We start from the raw sequence: 22,307 nt of genomic DNA, 5'->3' as shown, positions 1-22,307 counted from the left end.
ATTCTCTTTTGTCAGTTTTTACTAGCACTCTGTTCTCTCTGAGCTTCGCTAGCTCATTCTCCACCTGACTTTTTAATGCATAGGGGACCGGCCTTGCCTTACACAGGCTTCGTATTGGACTTGATGCAGATATGCACGTCATACCCAGTGATGCCCTCATAACTGTCTGAAAACATGTTTTTATACTTGTTCAGCATTGTGTCGAGTTGCTTCTTTGAAACATCTACACTGAAGATGTTTTTTCCAGTCTATTTTTTACTTTCTCAACCAGTCTTTGCCCATGAGGGTTGGCCTGTTGTTGTAGCTCACTACAATACTAGGCAGCCTTACTGACTGGTCATTGTGCTGAATTGTACATTCCATTTGTCCACATGTCTCTAGGATTTCTCCGGAGTAGGTTTTTAACTCTACGGTACTCTTTCTAAGTGGTATTTGATTAAGCTTACTCTCATATATGTGTCCTTACTCATGATAGAGCAACCAGCTGCTGTGTCAATATACATATCAATATATTGGTCATTGATCAAAAGTTTTGTATGGAAGTCTTTCTCATGACTGCTAGTGTTGCCGCTAGTGGCATAGATACTGTAGATGTCTAGTTCTTCAACATAAGGTGTGTTCACTTCAATATTGTGGATTCCTCCCTTTTGTTGTCACTGCTTTGCATTGCCACTAGAATGATTCTTACTTCCTGCTTTTGATCTAGCTCTGCAAGCTGTTGAAATATGACCTTGCTTCTGGCAGTGAAAACACTTCGCATTTCTGTATTGGCAGGACTGTGGTGAGTGATTTCCATTGCAGCGATAACAATTCACTGAACTTTTTGAGTTGGATGGATCTCCCAAGCATTCTAAAATGCCATCTCCACAGGTAGGGCAATTTTGCATGCTATGGCAAACGTTAGGTTTGGAGTGTTCAGTAATTTGGACTGTGTGCGCTCATCTACCAGTCCACACACAAACTTATCTCGCAACGCACGATCCTCTGCTTCCCCTGGTGTGAGTAGTGTTCTGGACTTATTACATGCAGATAGCACCCTCTAGTGGTAGTTATTGTATTGCAGTGTGTTATTTGACCACCTTCCTGTTTGCCCCGGAAGTAGTATTCCAGGGAGTATTTTCGCTGAGTTGTGAACAAAGCCACATGAGGCAGGAATCCTCCTCCATCCTTCCTTATATGCTAGGCAAGACGCAATGTCTGTGAGTATCCTTGTTTAGTAACATGATAACAACCTTGTCGGCATAGTATTTTGACAATACTTTCTCCATAGAAGTTTATTAGCTGTTAGCTACCGAGGTTTAGCTTCAGTGCTATTTACTTATACGGTTAGTCTATTCTGTTTTCATAAACATGTTTGTATCTTATGTAACATCTAATGTATAGTACTCAGCTCTGTGTACAAAACATACTTTGGGCTGGATTTTGCTACGGGGGCGGGTTGGAGGTGGGAAACCCACATTCGGGCTTGTTGTCCCGCCTCCATGGAGATGTGGCCAACCCACTGGATTTTCCTCTGATTGACCTTGTTGAGCCCGCCCTGTGGGCTCAGCAGGCCAATTAAGGGCCACCCGGCAACAGGTGACGTCAGAGATTGACATTTCATCTGTCAAAAGCTTTTGGCAGATGAAATATCAGTGTTTAACAGCTGTTTGAAGCTGTCAAGCACTGAAGAACTGCTAATTCAGCCTCAGTCCTTTCTCAGGATAACTTTAAAATCATTTTGCTGCAGAAACCAAGAAGCTGATTTTTTTTTTTTAAATCGGAGCTTCTGTGGTTCTTGCAGCCGACTCCCGACACCGGAATGCAGGACTCCTGTAAAGGTAAGTAAAAGTAAGTTAAACTTATTTAAACACTTTAAACACTTGCAAAACACTTACCTTTGCACTCCTGCACCCCTCACTCACCTGAACACTGGGCATCTCGACCCCTCCAAGACCTCAGACCCACGTCCCGCCTCGAAAACTTTTCATGGTTTGGAGCTGTCGGGAAGCCCACAAACCTGCAATAAAAATCGCGATTAGGCTAAAAACTACCTGTTAACTACCTGTTAACAGGCAGTTTAATTGCCTTTAATCCCTTCCCGCCTCTGGGAGTCGGGTTCCAGCACTTGTCGGCAACCCGACTCCTATGAAATTGACATGGAGGCGGGTTGGAGGCGGGATGGGGTCGGGACCCCCGGATCTCCGATTTTTATCGCCCGCACGCCTCCAACCCGACTCCAGGGGCTTAGGAAAATCCAGCCCTTTGTCTTTGTTTACAGTTTCGCAATTTTATTCAAGTAAAGCTTCAAAACCGCACCCTGTTTCTCGAGGAGTTATTTGAATGAGTGTTTAGCTGACTGGATAACTGGATAAGAGTACGTCTAGCGAGACCAGTACAAGTAGGTTTGTCAACATTCTGTAGATATCTGGCCAGAACTCCATCAAAAAAATTGCTTTCTTCCATTCACGAATTATTTTATTTTGAGCTTGAACATTCTCATCTGCACCTTTGGTCTCAATAATGTTATTCAGCTCCATCCGCTCAATGTAAGAACTGAATCGTGAGCTCGGTCGTATACAAGAACATAAGAAATAAGAGCAGAATAGGCCTTACGGCCCCTCGAGGCTGCTCCGCCATTCAATAAGATCATGGCTGATCATCGACCAAAATTCCACTTTCTCGCCCGATCTCCACATCCCTTGATTCCCCTAGAGTCCAAAAATCTATCTATCTCAGCCTTGAATATGTTCAAAGACTCAGCATTCACAGCCCTCTAGGGCAGAGAATTCCAAAGATTCACAGCCCTCTGAGTGAAGAAATTCCTCCTCATCTCAGTCTTAAATGGCCTACCCCTTATCCTGAGACTATGCCCCCTAGTTCTAGACACTCCAGCCAGGGGAAACAACCTCTCAGCATCTATCCTGTCAATCCCCTTCAGAATCTTGTATGTTTCAATGAGATCACCTCTCATTCTTCTAAACTCCAGAGAGTATAGGCCCATTCTAAACAATCTCTCATCATAGGACAGCCCTCTCATCCCAGGAATCAATCTAGTGAACCTTTGCTGCACCGCCTCCAAGGCAAGTATATCCTTCCTTAGATAAGGAGACCAAAACTGTGCACAGTACTCCAGGTGTGGTCTCACCAAGACCCTGTACAATTGTAGCAAGACTTCTTTACTCTTATACTCCAACCCCCTTGCAATAAAGGCCATGCCAAGTCTTCCGATGAATCCCTTAGGTGCAGCCATGATTTTCTCGATCCCGTCGAACAGTGACTCAGTATGCTAACTGTGTACCTGTGGGAATCAACGCCGCTGTTGCTGTGTATACATACACGCGAAGGTGAAGCACAAACAATTCTGCATCAGCATTAATAGTAAAACATTGCAACAAATCAGTTTAGGTGTCACAAATTCACCTTAAACTTTTCCACTCGAAGGTTGAACACTGTGTCCTTCCATGATCCCTAAAAATGGCTTTGGGATCCCATTCTCGTCGCCAAAACTATAATATATGCAGGTAGAACAAATGAAGGACAGAGACATGATGAATTGCTAGTCAATGTGCTTGTTTACTAGGCCAGAGCAAACTGAGCATGTTCATACTAAACCATGTGATAATACATTACAGTTTTACACCTGAAACGTCAACTGCCTTGTGTTTTCTCGACGCATGCACCTGATCTGCTGCGTATCTCCAGCGCTTTCTATTTTTGTTACTCCTTAAAAGTCACACTGTGCAATGTTAGTAACAAATGACTCAATGGGGAGAAATTCGGTATCGCCCCGTTTGAGGCGCAATTATCGGCCGGGCGCAAAGTTTAGCACCTGGCGCTAATTATCGCCTCTAACTGCAAACTTGGCTTATATCGCCCCTGGAGATGATTTGAGCTCTAAATCAGGCGCTACACACCTCTCTTAAGGCGCTAACGCCGAGGAGCGAGGCGCTACCTCAGAGCGCTGGCGAAGCTCATGTGATGTCAGTCAGCAATGGAACACAGACACACTGGCGCCGGCCAGTTCTTAAAGGGAAGGGTTGATCTTGCTCTCCAGCCACATCCTGCTCATTGCAGCCTTGAATCTCGGCCTGGAGAGACCTGTACATCAATTCTGCTGGGAAGAACAATGGAGAGGCCCAGGGAAAGAGCTCAGAGTGCAGCCCCCATAGTCTTTTCTAAATCAATACAAGGAAGGTCAAATCAAAATGAACCTGCAAAGTGCTGCTCAGTACCCAAAACTCCTTCACACAGCGTTGAATCTCTCCAGAAGTCTCTCTCCCTCTCAGAATGTGTGGTGCAAAAATGTCGCCGACAAAAAAAGGCAGGAAGCGGCCGCCTTTAAATAGCGCTCCCCCAGTCCCTTTCCAACTGTAAAAGGTTCCCCTCTACCTGTCATTGTTAGCAGCAGGTGGAAAGGCATGGGGCGCCACTCAATATCCGGTCCGGGGCGCTACCGGGGCATTGCGCGCTCGACTGACATCACAATCTGTGGGCGCAGGAGATCGAGCGGTAGTGTTTAGTGCCGCCACAAAATGTCTGGTCAATTTCGCGAGCGGCGCAAGCAGCACCGCACCAGGGCGCTAGTTGCTTTGCGCCCCATTAGCGCCCTCTTAGGGCACTAACAGGAGGCGCTAATCAACCGAATTTTTCCCCCAATATGTTTGCATGAAATTGCTCTGCCTGCTATTTTAACAAAGCACTTAACCCATTTATTTTAAACCAGGTAACGCCGCAGTTAAAATAGTGGACAGAGCAATTTCAAATGAACGTGTTACCAATATCACACAGCAAGAATTCAACCCCTCAATATCTTTCAAAGGCTGCCTGTTCCCCAGTTGAAAAGTTAAGAGTGTCTGGGCTATAGACGGATAATGGGCTGCAAATACTTGATTCTTCACTAACCAGGAGGAAAGATTCCAGCTGGATGGGCCGGACAATCACAGTTTTTCTTCAACATTCCAACCTGAAGCACTTCTATTCTTAGCAACACATCACCTGGTGAACCATCTGTGCACTGATAATGCTAAAAAACAGGTTCAAGTAGCAGGTAGCACTGGGATCCAATCCCACCTCCTACTGGTCAGAAGGCAACTTGTTCACTGGTTGCCCTGCTAAGTCATCAATGGCCAGCAACTTTTGCACCCAAAACCCTGAATCCAAGTTTTGTTACTTTTATAAATGAAAAGATGCTAACTAATTTAAACAAATATAAAGATTAAAATTAAGCATTTGTAACTAAGAGTATTGCCCTTTTAATAGGTTTTGGCTAGAGACAAGTTTACAGTCTTGGGCCTAGAAATTCGGGCGGTTTGTGCCACCCGTTACCGGCATGAAATGGCGAATAAACGGCGGCCGGCGCTCTTCCGTCAGCTGGTGGCGGGTTCCGCGGTGGCTGCCATTTTCGGCAGGTCGGCAGCGCTGCCTTTGCCTGCCAGCAGTAAAAGTATTTTAATGAGTTGGAGCGTGACGACAATAAGCGTGCAACGCCAAGTTGATGCCAGCCCATCCATTTTGGAGTTCTCCGCTCCCATTGCCACCTACACTAAATCACGCCAGTGAGTGCTGCTGCTAAAAGGTGTTTCAGTAGCGTCAACGGCCATTCTGGCAGGACTTACGAAGATGGGGAATGCTGACAAGTGGAAAACACTTCAGATGGATGCTGAAACTTCAAACGCCTCCTTTGCCAAGGTTCTTCTTTTAAACTTTCATTTTTTTCCCCCGTCAGTAGCAGTGGGGTGGGGGGGGGGGGGGCGAGCGGGGGGGAGGCGGGGGAGGTGGGGTGGGTAGGGATTAGCATTTGCTGGCAGCTTTCCGGGAGGCCTGCAATGTTTGTGGGTCAGTAAAGCAATGGGTGAACTCCATAGCAATGATTGAAGCTGATCTCTGAAGATCTCTTTTATCTTTATGATGATAGCTTCACCAGAACGTCACCCGTTAGCAAATCTGGGCTCAACTGCTTAAGATTTTAAGGAATTATAAATAATTTTTTCAAAATTCCATAACCAATTATTAATCAATAATTTTGTGTTGTGTATGCAAAACCCATTAAAAGCTGCCACGTTTACTACACATTTCAACACTTTCAAGAGTAACCATTGGGGAAAGATTAGTGTTACAGAGAATGCAGATGCATTCATATCATAAACTATTAAAAAAATCCACAAACATTGGGTGGCAGCTAATATTTTGGAGCACGTAGAGCAACTGTTCGGGTCGGTCCTTTCTTCCCCATTCCCCTACACTGCGAGCGGAAGACAGAGGCGACCTTTGGCCTCCTTCTGAGATTCGCGCTGCAAAATCAACTAGAATGAGCAGGCAGTACCAAAATGCTGGGACTGCCCGCGCTCTCTCGGCCGGTGGCCGTTATCCCTGGCCGGCAGGTTTCCAGCGTTCCCCAATTTCTAGGCCTTGGTCTCCTTACCTAAGGAAGAATACAAAAGCAAAATACTGCGGATGCTGGAAATCTGAAATAAAAACAGAAAATGCTGGAAATACTCAGCAGGTCAGGCAGCATCTGTGGAGAGAGAAACAGAGTTAACGTTTCAGGTCGATGATTAACCCCCAGGCCATAAGACTCATGAAGGATTAATTTATTATTATTTATTACTGTTGTTTTATTTATTATTACTGTCTTTCTATTAGTATTTCTATTAATATTTTTATCATTGTTATGCCATATTTATTCCAATGTTGGGAGGACTCGTAAAAATCAACATTTCATTGTGCAGTACACACGTCTGCTGCATATATGACAAATAAAATTGAATTGAATTGAATTGAATTGTAGGGGAGATTGTCCAATGAGGAGAGATTGAGTAGACTAGGCCTATATTCCCCATATTTTAGAAGAATGAGAGGTGATCTCATTGAAACATATAAAATTCTTACAGGGCTTGACAGGGTAGATGCAGGGAAGATGTTTCCCCTGGCTGGGGTTCTGACGAAGGGTCATCGACCTGAAACGTTAACTCTGTTTCGCTCTCCACAGATGCTGCCTGACCTGCTGAGTATTTCCAGCATTTTCTGTTTTTATTACTTGCCATAGAGGGAGTGCAACAAAGGTTCACCAGACTGATTCCTGGGATGGGGGAGATTGTCCTATGAGGAGAGATTGAGTAGACTAGGCCTACATTCCTTATATTTTAGAAAAATGAGAAGTGATCTCATTGAAACATATAAAATTCTTACAGGGTTTGACAGGGTAGATGCAGGGAGGATGTTTCCCCTGGCTGGGGAGCCTAGAACCAGGGGTCACAGTCTCAGAATAAGGGGTCGGCCATTTAGGACTGAGATGAGGAGAAATTTCTTCACTCAGAGGATGGTGAATCTTTGGAATTCTCTACCTCCAGAGGGCTGTGGATGCTCAGTTGTTGAGTATGTTCAAGATCGATAGATTTTTGGATATTAAGGGAATCAAGGGATATGGGGATAATACAGGAAGGTGGAGTTGAGGTGGAAGACCAGCCATGATCTTATTGAATGGTGGAGCAGGCTTGAAGGGCCGAATGGCCTACTCCTGCTCCTATTTCTTATGTCTTATGTTAACATATAATGTGGGCTGATATATCATAGAACCACCGTAATTAGAGTGCACAACTAGACCTTTCTTCATATACGGAGATGCAAGGAAGGTTGATATATTCTTCTAGCCCTGCGTGTGGCCTAATTTAAAATTGCAATTTGAACATACGATTTCACACACCATTTCTAGACATTACCTTCACAGGTTATTGCTGTTGATGCCAGTCCTAATCGTACAATTGATCGATTAGCTATCAATGCTTCTTTAAGTCTATGGATTCCTTCGTTGCTGAGCGGATTATGACCTAGGTTCAGCGTCTCCAGACAAGTTAAATTTGGCTAAAAGGGAAACAATACAGAAAATAAAAACTGTGTTATACCTGCTGTCTAATACAAATGCTTACAGTAAAGTCAGGGATTTGGACTTCCCCAGTGCAAAATCCAGGTTAAAGTACTACCAAAGGGCAAAATACTGTGGATGCTGAAAATCTGAAATATGAACAGAAAATGCTGGAACTCTCTCTAATCTCCTCCAGCCCCACAATCCTCTGAGATATCTGTGCTCCTCTAATTCTGGCCTATTGAGCATCCCCGGTTTTAATCACTCAGTCATTGGTGGCCATGCCTTCAGCTTCCAAGGCTCTAAGCTCTGGAATTCCCTCCCTAAACCTCTCCACCTCTCTACCTCTTTCCTCCGTTAAGATGCTCCTTAAAACCTACCTCTTTGAGCAAGCCTTTGGTCATCTGTCCTAATATCTCCTCCTATGGCTCGGTGTCAAATTTTGTTTTATAACGCTTCTGTGAAGCACCTTGGGACGTTTTACGACATTAACGGCGCTGTATAAATACAAGTTATTGTCGCTGTTGTTGAAATGCTCAGCAGGTCAGGCAGCATCAAAAAGTATTACTGTTTCTTTGAGCTACGTCAGGGCTGTGAGAAAGATGTTCTACATTGTAACTCTGCAGTTTCTGCCACTGGGAGCTGCTGAAGCATTTACATAGCTCAATAACAGCACTTAATGGTGGAAATCAGGTACTGCATCAGGACATTACTGAGGGACCAGGAAAGTGAAGATTTCAAAACTGTCATCTTTTCAACCTGGGAGGGACATCTCCCACTTCTGCCAGTACAACAGGAGGGGAAGCAACACTTAGCAAAACCTTGAAGTCTAGAAATTCTGTGCGAAAATCCGATATGCGCATTGTTGCCAGTTTACAAGCTTTGTAAATCCATTTTGCAGGCTGCAGAAGAGAGCGCTGGGAACAGGATTTATCCAGTGCCTCGGGCTGGGAACCTCCGCTGCACAAACAAGCTTATGAAACATGTAACATCAGGTAAAGAGCACACTACAGGAGACAGCACTTCCGTTATTATTGTCTCAACACTATCAAAACAACTCTGCTTACAACATATAACACATAACAAAATCAAGCCTCCCCCTGAGTACACTGCTGCTCTGCTGGTGCCAATTCGCCCCCTCTTACTGTCAACTCCTCCAGGCCTTCTCTCTCGTGTCGTCAGGACTGTTCTAACAAAAACAACCAAATATCAATCGAAAGACACAGTTCAAAACCAAGCTTTTAAATTACATTGTGAGATAAATAGATGCGTTTGTCTGAAATACACTCTTGCCATTTCAGTGGTCTATTTAAAATAAGCATTTGGGCCCATTATCTCACGGTGTAATTTCAAGACTAAAGATACTAATTGTAATAATAATTATTTTACTTGCCCCCCCACCCCTCCCCCCCAGATTCTCATTTCTTCCTCTCCTGAAGGCACTGACTCATACAGGGGTCTAGTTCCCCAGGTGCCAGTACCTCACCCAGGTGGTATTTTTCAAGTGTGAGCATAGACAATGAATTTGCGGTCGCTATGACGGTGAACTGTCAGACTACGCCTTTGAAACTGACTGGAAGTTCGGGGCACGTGCTATATCCCAAACTTGCGATATGGAAGTTACGACTACACAGGGGTTTCACTGCATCTTTTACCTCCTGATAGGAATCAACGTGCTGGCGAAAAGTTGGGCGAATTGCCCAGCTACTCCGAATTAATTACGTTGAAAATTTTTAAGACTAGTGCAAACAGGCGCTGGAAGCCTGTTGGACAGCGTAAGGGGGACCGGAACAGACTATTTTAGAACAGAGTGCTGGAAATCTTGCATTAAATAAGAACAGGAAATTTTGGAAATCCACAGCAGGGTACGTTCCATTTAATTTTAATTTGTAAAATGCCAAAAATGGCAAGCGTATGCTTTCAGGCTGTCTCTGAATCTCTGAAGCACTTTCTCAGGTTTTTTTTTATCAACTGTAATCTGAAAGGGCTCGGCCGTTTCCCTCGGCTCAATCATGCAGATTACCATTCAATGCATTTGGGGACCCCTTTGTAATGGGTCAGCTTTTAAAGATCCGGGCTCAAATTAGTTTCAAAACTGTCTTAAATATGAGTGGAATTAAATGCAATTCAGATGTGAAAATTTAGAACTCTTGAAATTAGGATGGAATTTAAAATATTTGTTTTTATCTTTTATTACTGTTATTTTATAAAGTGAGGAAAATGAAAGGAGAGAAAGAAAAGAAGCCCGCCTTCAATATTAATAATCTTCCAGTTACCTCATGGTTTCATTTCCATTCTTATCCTATATGAGTGAATCCCTCCCATTGTCACTTTGCATTTAAGGGCTCAGCTGTACCTTATAGGCGAAGAGTCAGGAAGTAAAAGGAGCACTGCCCCACGTGATCCTGTTGACGGTGGATAGGCAATGGCAAACATTTAAAGATCGCATGGATGAACTACAGAGTTTGTTCATCCCTGATTGGCATAAAAATAAAACAAAAAAAGGTGACTCAACCGTGGCTAACAAGGGAAATTAGGGATAGCATAAGATCCAAGGGGAGGACATATAAATTGGCCAGAAAAAGCAGCAAACCTGAGGATTGGGAGCAGTTTAGGATTCAGCAAAGGAGGACAAAGGAATTAAGAGGGGGAAAATAGAGTATGAGAGTAAGCTTGCAGAGAACATAAAAACTGACTGTAAAAGCTTCTATAGACATGTGAAGAGAAAAAGATTAGTGAAGTCAAGCGTAGGTCCCTTGCAGTCAGAATCAGGGGAATTTATAATGGGGAACAAAGAAATGGCAGACCAATTAAATACATACTTTGGTTCTGTCTTCACAAAGGAGGACACAAATAACCTCCCAGAGATGTCGGGGAACATAGGGTCTAATGAGAGGGAGGAACTGAATGAAATCAGTATTTGTAGGGAAATGGTGTTAGGGAATTCAAGGCCGATAAATCCCCAGGGCCTGATAATCAACATCCTATGGTACTTAAGGAAGTGGCCCTAGAAATAGTAGATGCATTGCCGGTCATCTTCCAAAATTCTATACATTCTGGAACAGTACCCATGGATTGGAGGGTAGCTAAATAACCCCACTATTTAAAAAATGTGGTAGAGAGAAAACGGGGAATTATAGACCGGTAAGCCTGACATCGGTAGTGGGGAAAATGCTAGAGTCCATTATAAAAGATGTAATAGCAGAACACTTGGAAAACAGTGACAGGATTGGACAAAGTCAACATGGATTTACAAAAGGTAAATCGTGCTTGACTAATCTACTGGAATTTTTTGAGGATGTAACTGGTAGAATTGATAAGGGAGAGCCAGAGGATGTGGTGTATTTGGACTTTCAGAAGGCTTTCGATAAGGTCTTGCATAAGAGATTAGCATGCAAAGTACTGACTTGGATAGAGAACTGGTTGGCAGACAGGAAGCAAAGAGTTGGAATAAACGGGTCTTTTTCCAAGTGGCAGGCAGTGACTAGTGGGGTACCGCAGGGATCGGTTATTCACAATATATATTAATGATCTAGACGAGGGAACTAGATGTAATATCTCCAAGTTTGCAGATGACACAAAGCTGGGTGGGTGTGTGTGCTGTGAGGAGGATGCAGAGAAACTCCAGTATGATTTGGACAGGTTGTGTGATTGGGCAGATGCATGACAGATGCAGTATAATGTGGATAAATGCGAGGTTATCCACTTTGGTGGCAAAAACAGGAAGGCAGATTATTACCTGAACGGCAATAGATTGGGAGAAGGGGAAGTGCAACGAGACCTGGGTGTCCTTGTGCACCAGTCGCTGGAGGTAAGCATGCAGGTGCAGCAGGCGGTTAAGAAGGCAAATGGTATGTTGGCCTTCATAGCGAGAGGATTCGAGTACAGGAGTAAGGATGTCTTGCTGCAGTTGTACAGGGCCTTGGTGAGACCACACCTTGAGTATTGAGTGCAGTTTTGGTCGCCTTATCTGAGGAAGGATGTTCTTGCCATGGAGGGAGTGCAGCAAAGATTCACCAGACTGATACCTGGGATGGCAGGTATGACGTATGAAGAGAGATTGGGTCGATTGGGCTTGTATTCGCTAGAGTTTAGAAGAATGAGAGGGGATCTCATTGAAACTTATAAAATTCTATCAGGACTAGCCAGATGAGATGCAGGAAGGATGTTCCCGATGGCGGGGGAGTCCAGAACCAGGGGTCACAGTCTAAGGATAAGGGGTAAGCCATTTAGGACTGAGATGAGGAGGAATTTCGTCACCCAGAGAGTGGTGAACCTGTGGAATTCTCTACCACAGAAGGCAGTTGAGGCCAATTCATTAATATATTCAAGAAGGAGTTAGATATATTTCTTAAGGCTAAAGGGATCAAGCGATATGGGGAGAAAGCAGGGACAGGGTACTGAATTTGGATCATCAGCCATAATCTCATTAAATGGCGGAGCAGGCTCGAGGGGCCGAATGGCCTACTCCTGCTCCTGCCTTCTATGTTTCTATGTTTCTATCCCAGGTTCGCATATGCACAATGGTGTGCTCCTGGGCTCCGTGGGGGAGTACGCTGCACAGAACTCTGCAGCATTTTAAACAATGTTCTCGCAGGGAGGATCACACAAGGTAGGTGCAGATTTACTTGCGGTGTCGATGTCATACTCCTTAGCTACGCCGCCGACCACAAATTCAGGCCCAATGAGTGTTGGCAGGGTGATGGACTGTGGGGGACACCACAGCTGAACCCTATCTTCTCCCCACCACACGCCCACACATGTACGCTTTCTTGCAGGGTTCGCTGGATAGCAATTAAGAATGGAAATCTAGGCTGAATGTTCCACTTCCTAACCCAGGGGTGCTGAGGCCAGTAGTGCGCCACTACCCCGCCTCAACTGATAGCAGCCAATTTGGGACAGATAAGGGATCCAACCCGAGATGTCCTTGTCCATGTGGCTCAGTGCCTACCATCCAGTTTATTTACTCACTAAGCCATGGGGCATCTTCAAGCAATAATTCTTATTAATGTTTGGTTTGCAAAAGTGGTACTGATGAAAGGACCTTCTTTACATAACAAGAGATAGCCAGGCCCATTAATGCTTGAAATGTCCACTAAAAGAAAAGAAAGAACGCCTTGCATTTATATAGTGCCTTTCATGACCTCAGAACGTCCCAAAGCTCTTTACAGCCAAAGAAGTACTGTTAAAGTGTTATCACTGTTGTAATGTAGAAAACGCGGCAGCCATTGTGTACCCAGCAAGCTTCCACAAACAGAAATGGGATAATGACCAGATAATCTGTTTTAGTGATGTTGGATGAAGGATAAATATTGGCCAGGACACTGCGGAGAACTCCCTTGCTCTTCTTTGAAATAGTGCGCTGGGACCTTTTACGTCCACCTGAGAGGACAGACGCTTTAACGTCTCATCTGAAAGACGGCACCACCGATAGTACAACACTGCACTGGAGTGTCAGCCTTGATTTTGTGCTCAGGTCACTAGAGTGGGATTTGAACCTTCTAACTCAGAGGTGAGAGGGCTACCAATTGAGCCATGGCTGACAACACTTTACACACTGTCTTACCCAACTGCTGGTAATATTTTCTGATTTAGCACTGCTGGCACAGGGTTTTGGGTGCTGGGAGTGCATGTCGGGATTTGGGGGCAGAGATTACTGTACTTGATTTGTGGACTGCGTGATTCCTTATCCATTGTGGAGGCAATGACCGTTACTCTGGAATTCACAAAGGTGGTCCTATCATGTGAGGCTCTGCATTGGGAGCATTGAATCATAAAATTCATTCCGCTAATTCCTGGGGATGCGAAAAATCCCATGGCCCAAATTCCAAGAAAAACTTTGGAAAATTCCTCCCAATTCCACAAGCCAATGAAACAAGCCATAATATACGCTGGCTGAACGTAATTAACCCACACACTCCTGAGATACTGCAATGTCCTTTTTACTCAGGGAATCTTATAGAAAAATACTTCACATGAAACACATTATACAACATTTTCTTTACAGCCTGGCTATTTAAAAGTTTGTTTAGATGATATAATGATATATTAGCACAATGTTTTTGTTTTCTTTAGGGAGGGGGGGAAGGGTAAACCAGACTTTTCTGTCTTGGGCATTAATTGGAAAAAACAGGTTTTGAATAATTATTTTTGTGCACTAAATTACCACTCTAGAACTAATTACAGACATCTAATTTGCATTAAACTAGTACATGTGGAATATTTTGCTTTCATGAGAAACGATCCACTCAGATTTACAGCCTATTTTCAGTGCCTAACTTTTGAAAGCTGGGCTGGTGTGGCAAAAAATTTAGCTAGAATCAGGAGATTAGAAATAGATAAATAGTTATCAATTCGAAATATTACAATGCTGCATGTTTATGTTACCTACATGCCAGTACAAGTATCTGAATTTTATAGCATCTCCTGCTGAATGACATGGTGTTTCATTTTAGTCACATAACCCCCCCTTAAAATGCTTAAAACCTTGTATCCTCCTGTTATGTCCTAGGGGTAATTTTAGTAGTCCTTGGTGCCAGCAGGTGCCCTCGCCCGCCTGCGGTGAAGACTCATAAAACCATCCCCTCCGCTATAAACAGAGCCCACTTAATTGAATATAAAAAAAAGGAAACTGCAAATGCTGGAAATGAAAATAAAAACTGCAAATGCTGGAAATACAAAGCAGAACCATCAGCATTGCAGATGTTGAGTCTTCTTAGGATGCTTATCTGCCTGTGTTACTTACCTACACAATACTGGCCCAGAATTAGCTGGAGCGGGCATGCCCCGTTAGTTAGGTTTTCTCCCTTACACTGCAGCTTGAAAATGTTGTTGCCCTGTAAGTTGCTGGAAGTGCAAGCTGATAACGGCGCGGCGAGGGCAACGGTGCTTCGAGGGCATTGGGAACGACAGGACCAACAGTCTATCTCCGTAACTAATGAGATTTAATGAGTCAAATCAGGTGCAGAAAGAGAAATAAAGAGAGGGAATGAAAGATTGGATTAAGAGAGATAGCAAAAAGAGACAGAAAGGAAAGGTAAGAAAAAAATTGAAACATTTTGGGGGAAAAATTCGGTTGGTTGCGCCACCCATTAGCGCCTAAAGAGGTCGAGAAGCGGGGCGCTAACCAACTAGCGCCCGGGCACAGCGAACCCTGCGCCTCTTCCCATATTGAGCAGACATTTAGAGCCGGCGCTAAACCGTAGCGCCCGCTCACCGGCGCACGCAGATCATGACGTAATTTCAGTGTGCAACGCACTTGGGGCGCCCCGGACCGGAAATTCAGTGGCGCCCCCCTCCGTTCCGCCTGGCGCTAACAAGGACAGGTTACCTGGAACGTTTCCCAGTCGCTGTCGGGCTGGGGGGGCGCTATTTAAAGGGGACTGTTCCTGGATTATTAGTGGTAGCCATTTTTGGACCACAACTTCTTTGAGAGAGAGAGAGACTTGCTCAGCTACACACGGAGAGCCATTTCTGCAGTGAGCCAGCACTGGCTGAGGAACTTTAGCCTTCTGAACATCACTTTGCAGTTGGTGAGCTTCTCAAATGGCATAACTTTCAGTGCGCACTTACTATGGGGGCTGCATTGGATGGAAACGTCGTGCTTCTCAATCATATTGACAGGGCACAGAGACGCAGGGATAGAGTGGCAGGCATGGCCAGACGGAGGAGGGCCTACAGACGTCGCCACACGAGACCTTACGCTGCCAGGGTTTTCTGCGAACAGTTTATGTACATCAACATGTCGGAGGAGCAGTGTTTCCGAAGGCTGCACTTCAGTAAGGAGGTGGTCACTGAGCTCTGCAACCTACTTCAGCCAGATCTGCAGCCTCAACTAAGGTGCAGGACATCTCTGTCGGCTGTGAGGATCACTGTGGCTCTAAACTTCTATGCCAGCGGCTCCTTTCAGGCCGCTACTGGGGACATTGCCAACATCTCACAGTTCACGGTGCATTGCTGCATCTGCCAAGTGACTAATGCCCTCTTTAGAAGGAGACGGCAGTACATCTCGTTCCCAATGACCCCGGACAAGCAGCGAGAGCGCGCAGAGGGCTTCGCAAGGATAGTGGGCTTCCCCGTGGTGCAGGGCGCCATTGACTGCACGCATGTGGCTTTGCGGGCACCTCTAGAGAATGCGGAGGATTTCCGCAACCGAAAGGGGTTCCATTCTTTGAATGTGCAGCTGGTCTGTGACTGCCGACAGCTGATACTCGCTGTGAATGCCCACTTTCCAGGCAGCAGCCACGATGCCTTCATCCTGCGCCAGACTTCTGTGGCAGACCTTTTCGAGGCCCCGGTTCACCCAGGAGGCTGGCTTCTCGGGGACAAGGGCTATCCTCTGTGCCCCTGGCTGATGACCCCGCTCCGTTCGCCCAGCACCCCTGCTGAAGAACATTACAATGAGAGCCATCAAGTGACCAGGAACATCATTGAGCACACAATCGGTGTGCTGAAGCAACGGTTCCGCTGTCTGGACCATTCCGGAGGAGCCCTTCAGTACTCACCTGAGCGAGTCTCCCACTTCGTGGTTGTGTGTTGCATGCTGCATAACCTGGCAATCCTCAGGACCCAGCCAATGCCACCAGACATTGAAGCACCAGCAGAGGAGGAGGAGGAGGAGGAGGAGGCGGAGCAGCACCAAGATGGGAGGGAGGCACAAACTGCAAGGGCCGTCCGTCAGAGGCTTATAGCAAGTCACTTCTAGGCCCCTCTCAGGGAATGCTTGCTGCCATTCCAAGAACATGAATGGAACCGTTCTGCTACCCCTAAGCAAGGGAAACATTTGTGCAAAGAACAGACATGGCCATTGTGAATAAAGAAAGATGTTTATTTAACAAAATGTGTTTCCTTCCCGCATGACAAAGCAATGGCAACAAAAAGCAAAACAAACAGACTGCCACATAAGTGCCTCTCACACCCGGGAGACTGTCCAAAACATAAGTTCCTCTCACACCCGGGAGACTGTCCAAAACATAAGTGTCTCTCACTCCCAGCATCCTCGGCCTTGAATGAAACAAATAACAGAAATCTGCAGCACCTTCTACTTTTTCCCCCTCGATGGTGATCTGCTTCCCTTTCGGAATTGGCCCCTTCCCGCCCTGCAGCTCCTCCGTAATGGGACCCCAGTGGCTGCAGCAAGGCTAGGGGAGGCCTGCTGACTGTTCGAAACCGCAGGTGTCCCTGAGGGATGGCCTGGACGAGCTCTGGGCCTGGAGGGCCTGGCTGCTGACTGCTCCAACTCTGCATGGGCGGCAGCAGTCTGTCCTACAGGTGGTGGCAGCTGCAGTGGAGAAGTGCCAGTGGTGGCATCAGGAATGCTGTCATCCTGAGAGCGGACAGCAGCTCCCTGGTCGGCCGACACACTGGCACTCTGACGGGGCAGCACCGCAGCATGCGCAGCAATCGGCTGGTGCACAGATTGCTGGCCTGCTGTGGCGCGGCGAGGGCCCCGGGGAATCCTGCCTGATCCAGCGAGGGTGGCAGCAGACAGTGCTCGCGTGGCCTCAATCTGCATCTGCATGAGACCAGCGAGTGACTGCGTGGCAGCACTCAGCACTTGCGTGGCAGGTGCCATTGCTTCGCTGAAGCCCTGGACAATCCTTGCCAGTGCTGTGCCGAAGTCCTGCACACTCCTTGCCTGTGCTGCGCTGAAGTCTTGGACACTCCTTGCCAGTGTCTCAATGGATTCGGGCATCCTTCCCACTGCAGCCATGAGCTCAGTGTGCCTCAGCCCAGCCTGGGTGCTCATTTCAGTGAGGGCACGCACTTCTTTTGCGGTCTGTGCAGCAGCACTCGTGGCCTGACTCGCCCTCCGGGGAGACGGCCCCCGAGCTTCCCTACCCCCCTCGCGTTGCTGCAGGCCGCTGGGTCCTGGAGCTGGATCCTCCTCAGACCATTACCCCCCGCTCCCCTCCAGGGAAGGAGTCTCCCAAGTCTGGAAATTAGCTGGCTCGCCTGAGGGTGGAACGGAAGATCCGGCTTCCTCCTCCTCGTCGCCTCCGGAGTCAGTCGCAGTGGCAGCTTGAGGGCCCGCCTCCCGAGCTGGTGATGCAGCATCTGAAAGCAGGGAGGTTCAAGAGTGGCTTTAGCGAAAGGACAAGGTGGCAGCAAGGGATGCATGAGTGCTGTAATGCTTTGAATTGGCTCGAGAGTGAAAAAGCATGCTGGTGTGGGGAACAAGTGGCAGGAGAGAGGTCAAAAAGGTGATGACCTTACCATCGCTGTCCACAATAGGGTCGGCATCTCCAGAGGCGACGGGGCCACTCATCCGGCTTGCGACGATCCAGTGGACTCGCTCCTCCAGGTCTGCAAGGGTCTGCAGGTGAGGCCGGCCTCCTCCGGTCCAAAGCTGTTGCCTGCGGTTACTCGCCAGCTTGGCCTGCAAGAGAAAGGACGGGGTGTGATGAAACATGCTGCCCTGATCTGGCATCACATGCCTCCCATGGTCGAATAGCCCTTACATTATGCACTGAGCTGAATGTGCGTGTGTGTTTCCAGAATGGGCCATGGGTGCTGGATGACAGCTGGCCATTGGGGCTTTGCACACCCTCTGGCCATAAAGTGAGGTGCAGATGGAGGGATGAAGATGATTCTGAAAAAGGCACTCACCCTGACGAGACACGAGTGAGGTCGTTGAACTTCTTCCTGCATTGCACAGGAGTCCTCGGAACCATGCTGCTGGAGGTGACTCTTTGGGAAACCTCCCTCCAAGCTCTGCGGTATTCGATGTGTTGAGGCCTCCTGCCATTCTCCAGGTACAGCAGAGATCGCCGGCACTCCACTGCGCCAACCAGAGCATCCAATGCCCCCTCACTGAAGCGCTGCGCTCTCTCCCTGGCCCTCTCCATGTGGTTGAAGTTTTGGCCGCCACAGGTAGGTTGCCGCCGAGTTTGAGGCCTACAAGGCGCAGAGTGTGGCTGCAGATGATAATCGATCCACCCCTTTAAGAGCTGGCCGGCGCCAGCGTGTCTGGGTGAAATCGATAATTGACAGCACCTGTGCTGCGACCGCCCCCGGAGAAATTGCGTCGCGCCGCTGGGTTAGCGCCTTAAGACTATCGTGCAGCGCCTGATTTAGCGCCGCAATCACCTTCAGGGGCGCAGCTACCCAATATCGCTCAAGGTGGTGATAAATTGCGCCTGGCGCTAAACTTTGCGCACCGCCAATACTAGCACCCCAAACGGGGCGATACCGAATTTCTCCCCCAATTTTAAATTTTGAAAATCTCTAACAACAATTTATTATCTGCAGGAATGAGACTCCACAGTTTAAATTGTTCCCTATCTGAGCTTGAGAGGTAGATTGGCAATGCAGGAACACAAATCTCCTCATTTAAAAGTTACTCACGCTGTTAAGTATTAGCCCTAAATTTCTCTGCCTGTTTAAGGGGAATTAATGCGCAAATGCAGCAATTTCACAAAACACACAGGGAGGGCGAGCTCCCGTTTTTGCGAGGCTAACAGCAGAGCGGCGCAAATCATCCAGGAACTTGTGGAAATTTGCAATTCTCGGGGTATCTCTTCCTCGCCACAAGTTGCTGGACAATTTGCACATTAATAACGGAGAGTACGATTAAAGTCGCTCATCAACAAAAGCTTCCTCGTATGCTTCCAAATCTTCTGAATGTGGCAAATGGTATTGACCATTTGGGCCACCTCCTCCCACACAAACTGGATGGCTATCCTATGGGCAGGATGCACTGGAACGCCCTACAGGCCACTCTCCTTCGACCCAGTTCTTGAAGGACCAGTTCCACAGCTGAATCGATACTTGCTGGGATTCTTGGTAGGATCAGGTGACATTGCTTTCCAGCAATGCACACTGTCAGCCTTGGCTCAATGGTAACAGTCGTATGGCTGAAATAGAAGGTTGTGGGTGCAAGCCCTGTTCCAGAGGCTTCAGCACATTATCAGTACTGAGGGAACGCTGCATTGTTGGGGGTGCCATCTTTCAGATGAAAGCTAAACGGAGGCTTCATCTGCCTATTCAAGTGGGCATAAAAGATACCATGGTGCTTTTTTTAAATTCGCTTTTGGGATGTGGGCGTCGCTGGCAAGGCCAGCATTTATTGCCCATCCCTAGTTGCCCTTGAGAAAGTGGTGGTGAGCCGTCTTCTTGAACCGTTGCAGTCTGTGTGGTGAAGGTACTCCCACAGTGCTGTTAGGTAGGGAGTTCCAGGATTTTGACCCAGCGACGATGAAGGATCGGCTGTATACTTCTAAGTCAGGATGGTGTGTGACTTGCAGGGGAACTTGGGGGTAGTGGTGTTCCCATGCACCTGCTGCCCTTGTCCTTCTAGGTGGAAGAGGTCGCAGGTTTGGGGGGTGCTGCCGAAGAAGCCTTGGTGAGTTGCTGCAGTGCATCTTGTAGATGGTACACACTGCAGCCAAGGTACGCCGGTGGTGGAAGGAGTGAATGTTTAAAGTGGTGGATGGGGTGCCAATCAAATGGGCTGCTTTGTCCTGGATGGTGTCGAGCTTCTTGAGTGTTGCTGGAGCTGCCACTTATCCAGGCAAGTGGAGAATATTCCATCACACTCCTTACTTGTGCCTTGTAGATGGTGGAAAGGCTTTGGGGAGTCAGGAGGTGAGTCACTTGCCGCAGAATAACTAGCCTCTGACCTGCTCTTGTTGCCACACTATTTATGAAGCTGGTCTGTTTAAGTTTCTGGTCAATGGTGACCCCCAGGATGTTGATGGTGGGGGATTCGGCGATGGTAATGCCATTGAATGTCAAGGGGAGTTGGTTAGACTCTCGCTTGTTGGAGATAGTCATTGCCTGGCACTTCTGTGGCGTGAATGTTACCTGCCACTTATTAGCCCAAGCTTGAACACCATCCAGGTCTTGTTGCATGCTGGCATGGACTGCTTCATTATCTGAGGAGTTGTGAATGGCGCTGAACACTGTGCAGTCATCAGCGAACATCCCCATTTCTGACCTTATGTTGGAGGGAAGGTCATTGATGAAGCAGCTGAAGATGGTTGGGCCTAGGACACTGCCCTGAGGAACTCCTGCAGTGGTGTCCTGGGGCTGTGATGATTGACCTTCAACCACTACGCCCATCTTCCTTTGTGTTAGGTATAATTCCAGCCAGTGGAGAGTTTTCCCCCCGATTCCCATTGGCTTCTGTTTTACTAGGACTCCTTGATACCACACTCGGTCAAATGCTGCCTTGATGTCAGGGGCAGTCACTCTCACCTCACCCCAGGTATTCAACTCCTTTGTCCATGTTTGGACCAAGCCTGTAATGAGGTCGGGAGCCGAGTGGTCCTGGCGGAACCCAAACTGGGCATCCGTGAGCAGGTTATTGGTGAGTAAGTGGCGCTTGATAGCACTGCCGATGACACCTTATTTTAAGAAGAGCGAGTAGCTGTCTTGCCCAATGTTTCTCCCTCAACCAACACCACTAAAATTGACCATCTGTTTATCTCATTGCTATTTGTGGGACCTTGCTGTGCATTTGCCTACATGACAAGTGAGTTCAAAAGTACTTTGTTGGTTGTGAAAAGCTTTGGAATGCCCTGAGGATGTGAAATTCGCCATATAAATGATCCATTTGCTGCCCATGAGGCTACTGCTGCCAAAAAAAAAACGCCTTCCCAAATTTATTGGCAGCTGCTTTTACAGCTGCAGGTGCATTGCATTCCACCCCCACCCTCACCATACATTCAGTGAGGACCCTGTGGAATGCACAATCCCGGTTGGGAGCTCACAATAAATGTTCAAGGAGGCCAATCCCAGCAGCTTTGGGAGGGTCAACTGTTCCTAGTTTGCAGTGCAACAGTCTCACAGCTTCAGCTCAGGGTAAAACCCCAGCTCTGCTTCCTACACCATAGTAATTTGTCAACCATATCACTTTGTATTTGCAAATCAAGTTTTCAACACTCCAAGAGTAACATTTTTCTCTTTATAGGCACTGAAATTGAGTCAAATGTACACAATCTCAATCTGCTGCAGGAACAAATTGCACCAATCCTGCTTTGCAAATTCACTATTAATCACATCCACATTAAAAACAGTGCACTCCACTGCATAACCAAGACAAACGTAGAACGTGGCAGAAACACGTCACAAGAATAATGGACGGATTGCTCCAATCAAAATCCTCTTAAAACAAGCCCTGAAAATTGGGAGCTACATTTTGGAAATCTGCAGCGATTCCAACTCCCTCTCTCCCAGAAAAGGAAAATAGCCTGAGCGACATAGTCTGAAAGATAGAAAATATCTCAGGTTAAGGAAACATTGAAAGATAGCTGCAAGTATTTTAGGGATGTCTATAACTAGGTAAAGGAAAATGTTGCCCATGATCGAATTGTTAATTGTATTCAGATGGTGTATATCAGTTGGGTGTTGGTTGTATTCAGGTCATGGGCAATGTTTACCCTAGGCTGCGGAGGTGCCCGCGCATTGATTGGGAGGTTCTGCACAGGCCGCTCACCAGCTGTTCCACTGGAAAAGATACCAC

The 22,307-nt window shown here is 46.9% G+C and overlaps 1 protein-coding gene across 1 annotated transcript in view; it reads right to left on the bottom strand.

Annotated features, from left to right (window-relative positions):
- LOC147109121 (protein phosphatase 1 regulatory subunit 37) overlaps window positions 1-22,307 on the bottom strand; it is a 414,327-nt gene that overhangs the window by 295,082 nt on the left and 96,938 nt on the right. The window contains exon 9 of the mRNA XM_086002746.1: window positions 7,701-7,842. Within this exon, the coding sequence (XP_085858872.1) occupies window positions 7,701-7,842 (142 nt within the window). The remainder of the gene's footprint in view (window positions 1-7,700; window positions 7,843-22,307) is intronic.

The sequence above is a fragment of the Somniosus microcephalus genome, chromosome 12, assembly GCF_052327205.1.
Source record: "Somniosus microcephalus isolate GS21.2 chromosome 12, FLI_Smic_1.0, whole genome shotgun sequence".
Lineage (NCBI taxonomy): Eukaryota > Metazoa > Chordata > Chondrichthyes > Squaliformes > Somniosidae > Somniosus > Somniosus microcephalus.
This window is presented reverse-complemented; position numbering and strand designations above follow the sequence as displayed.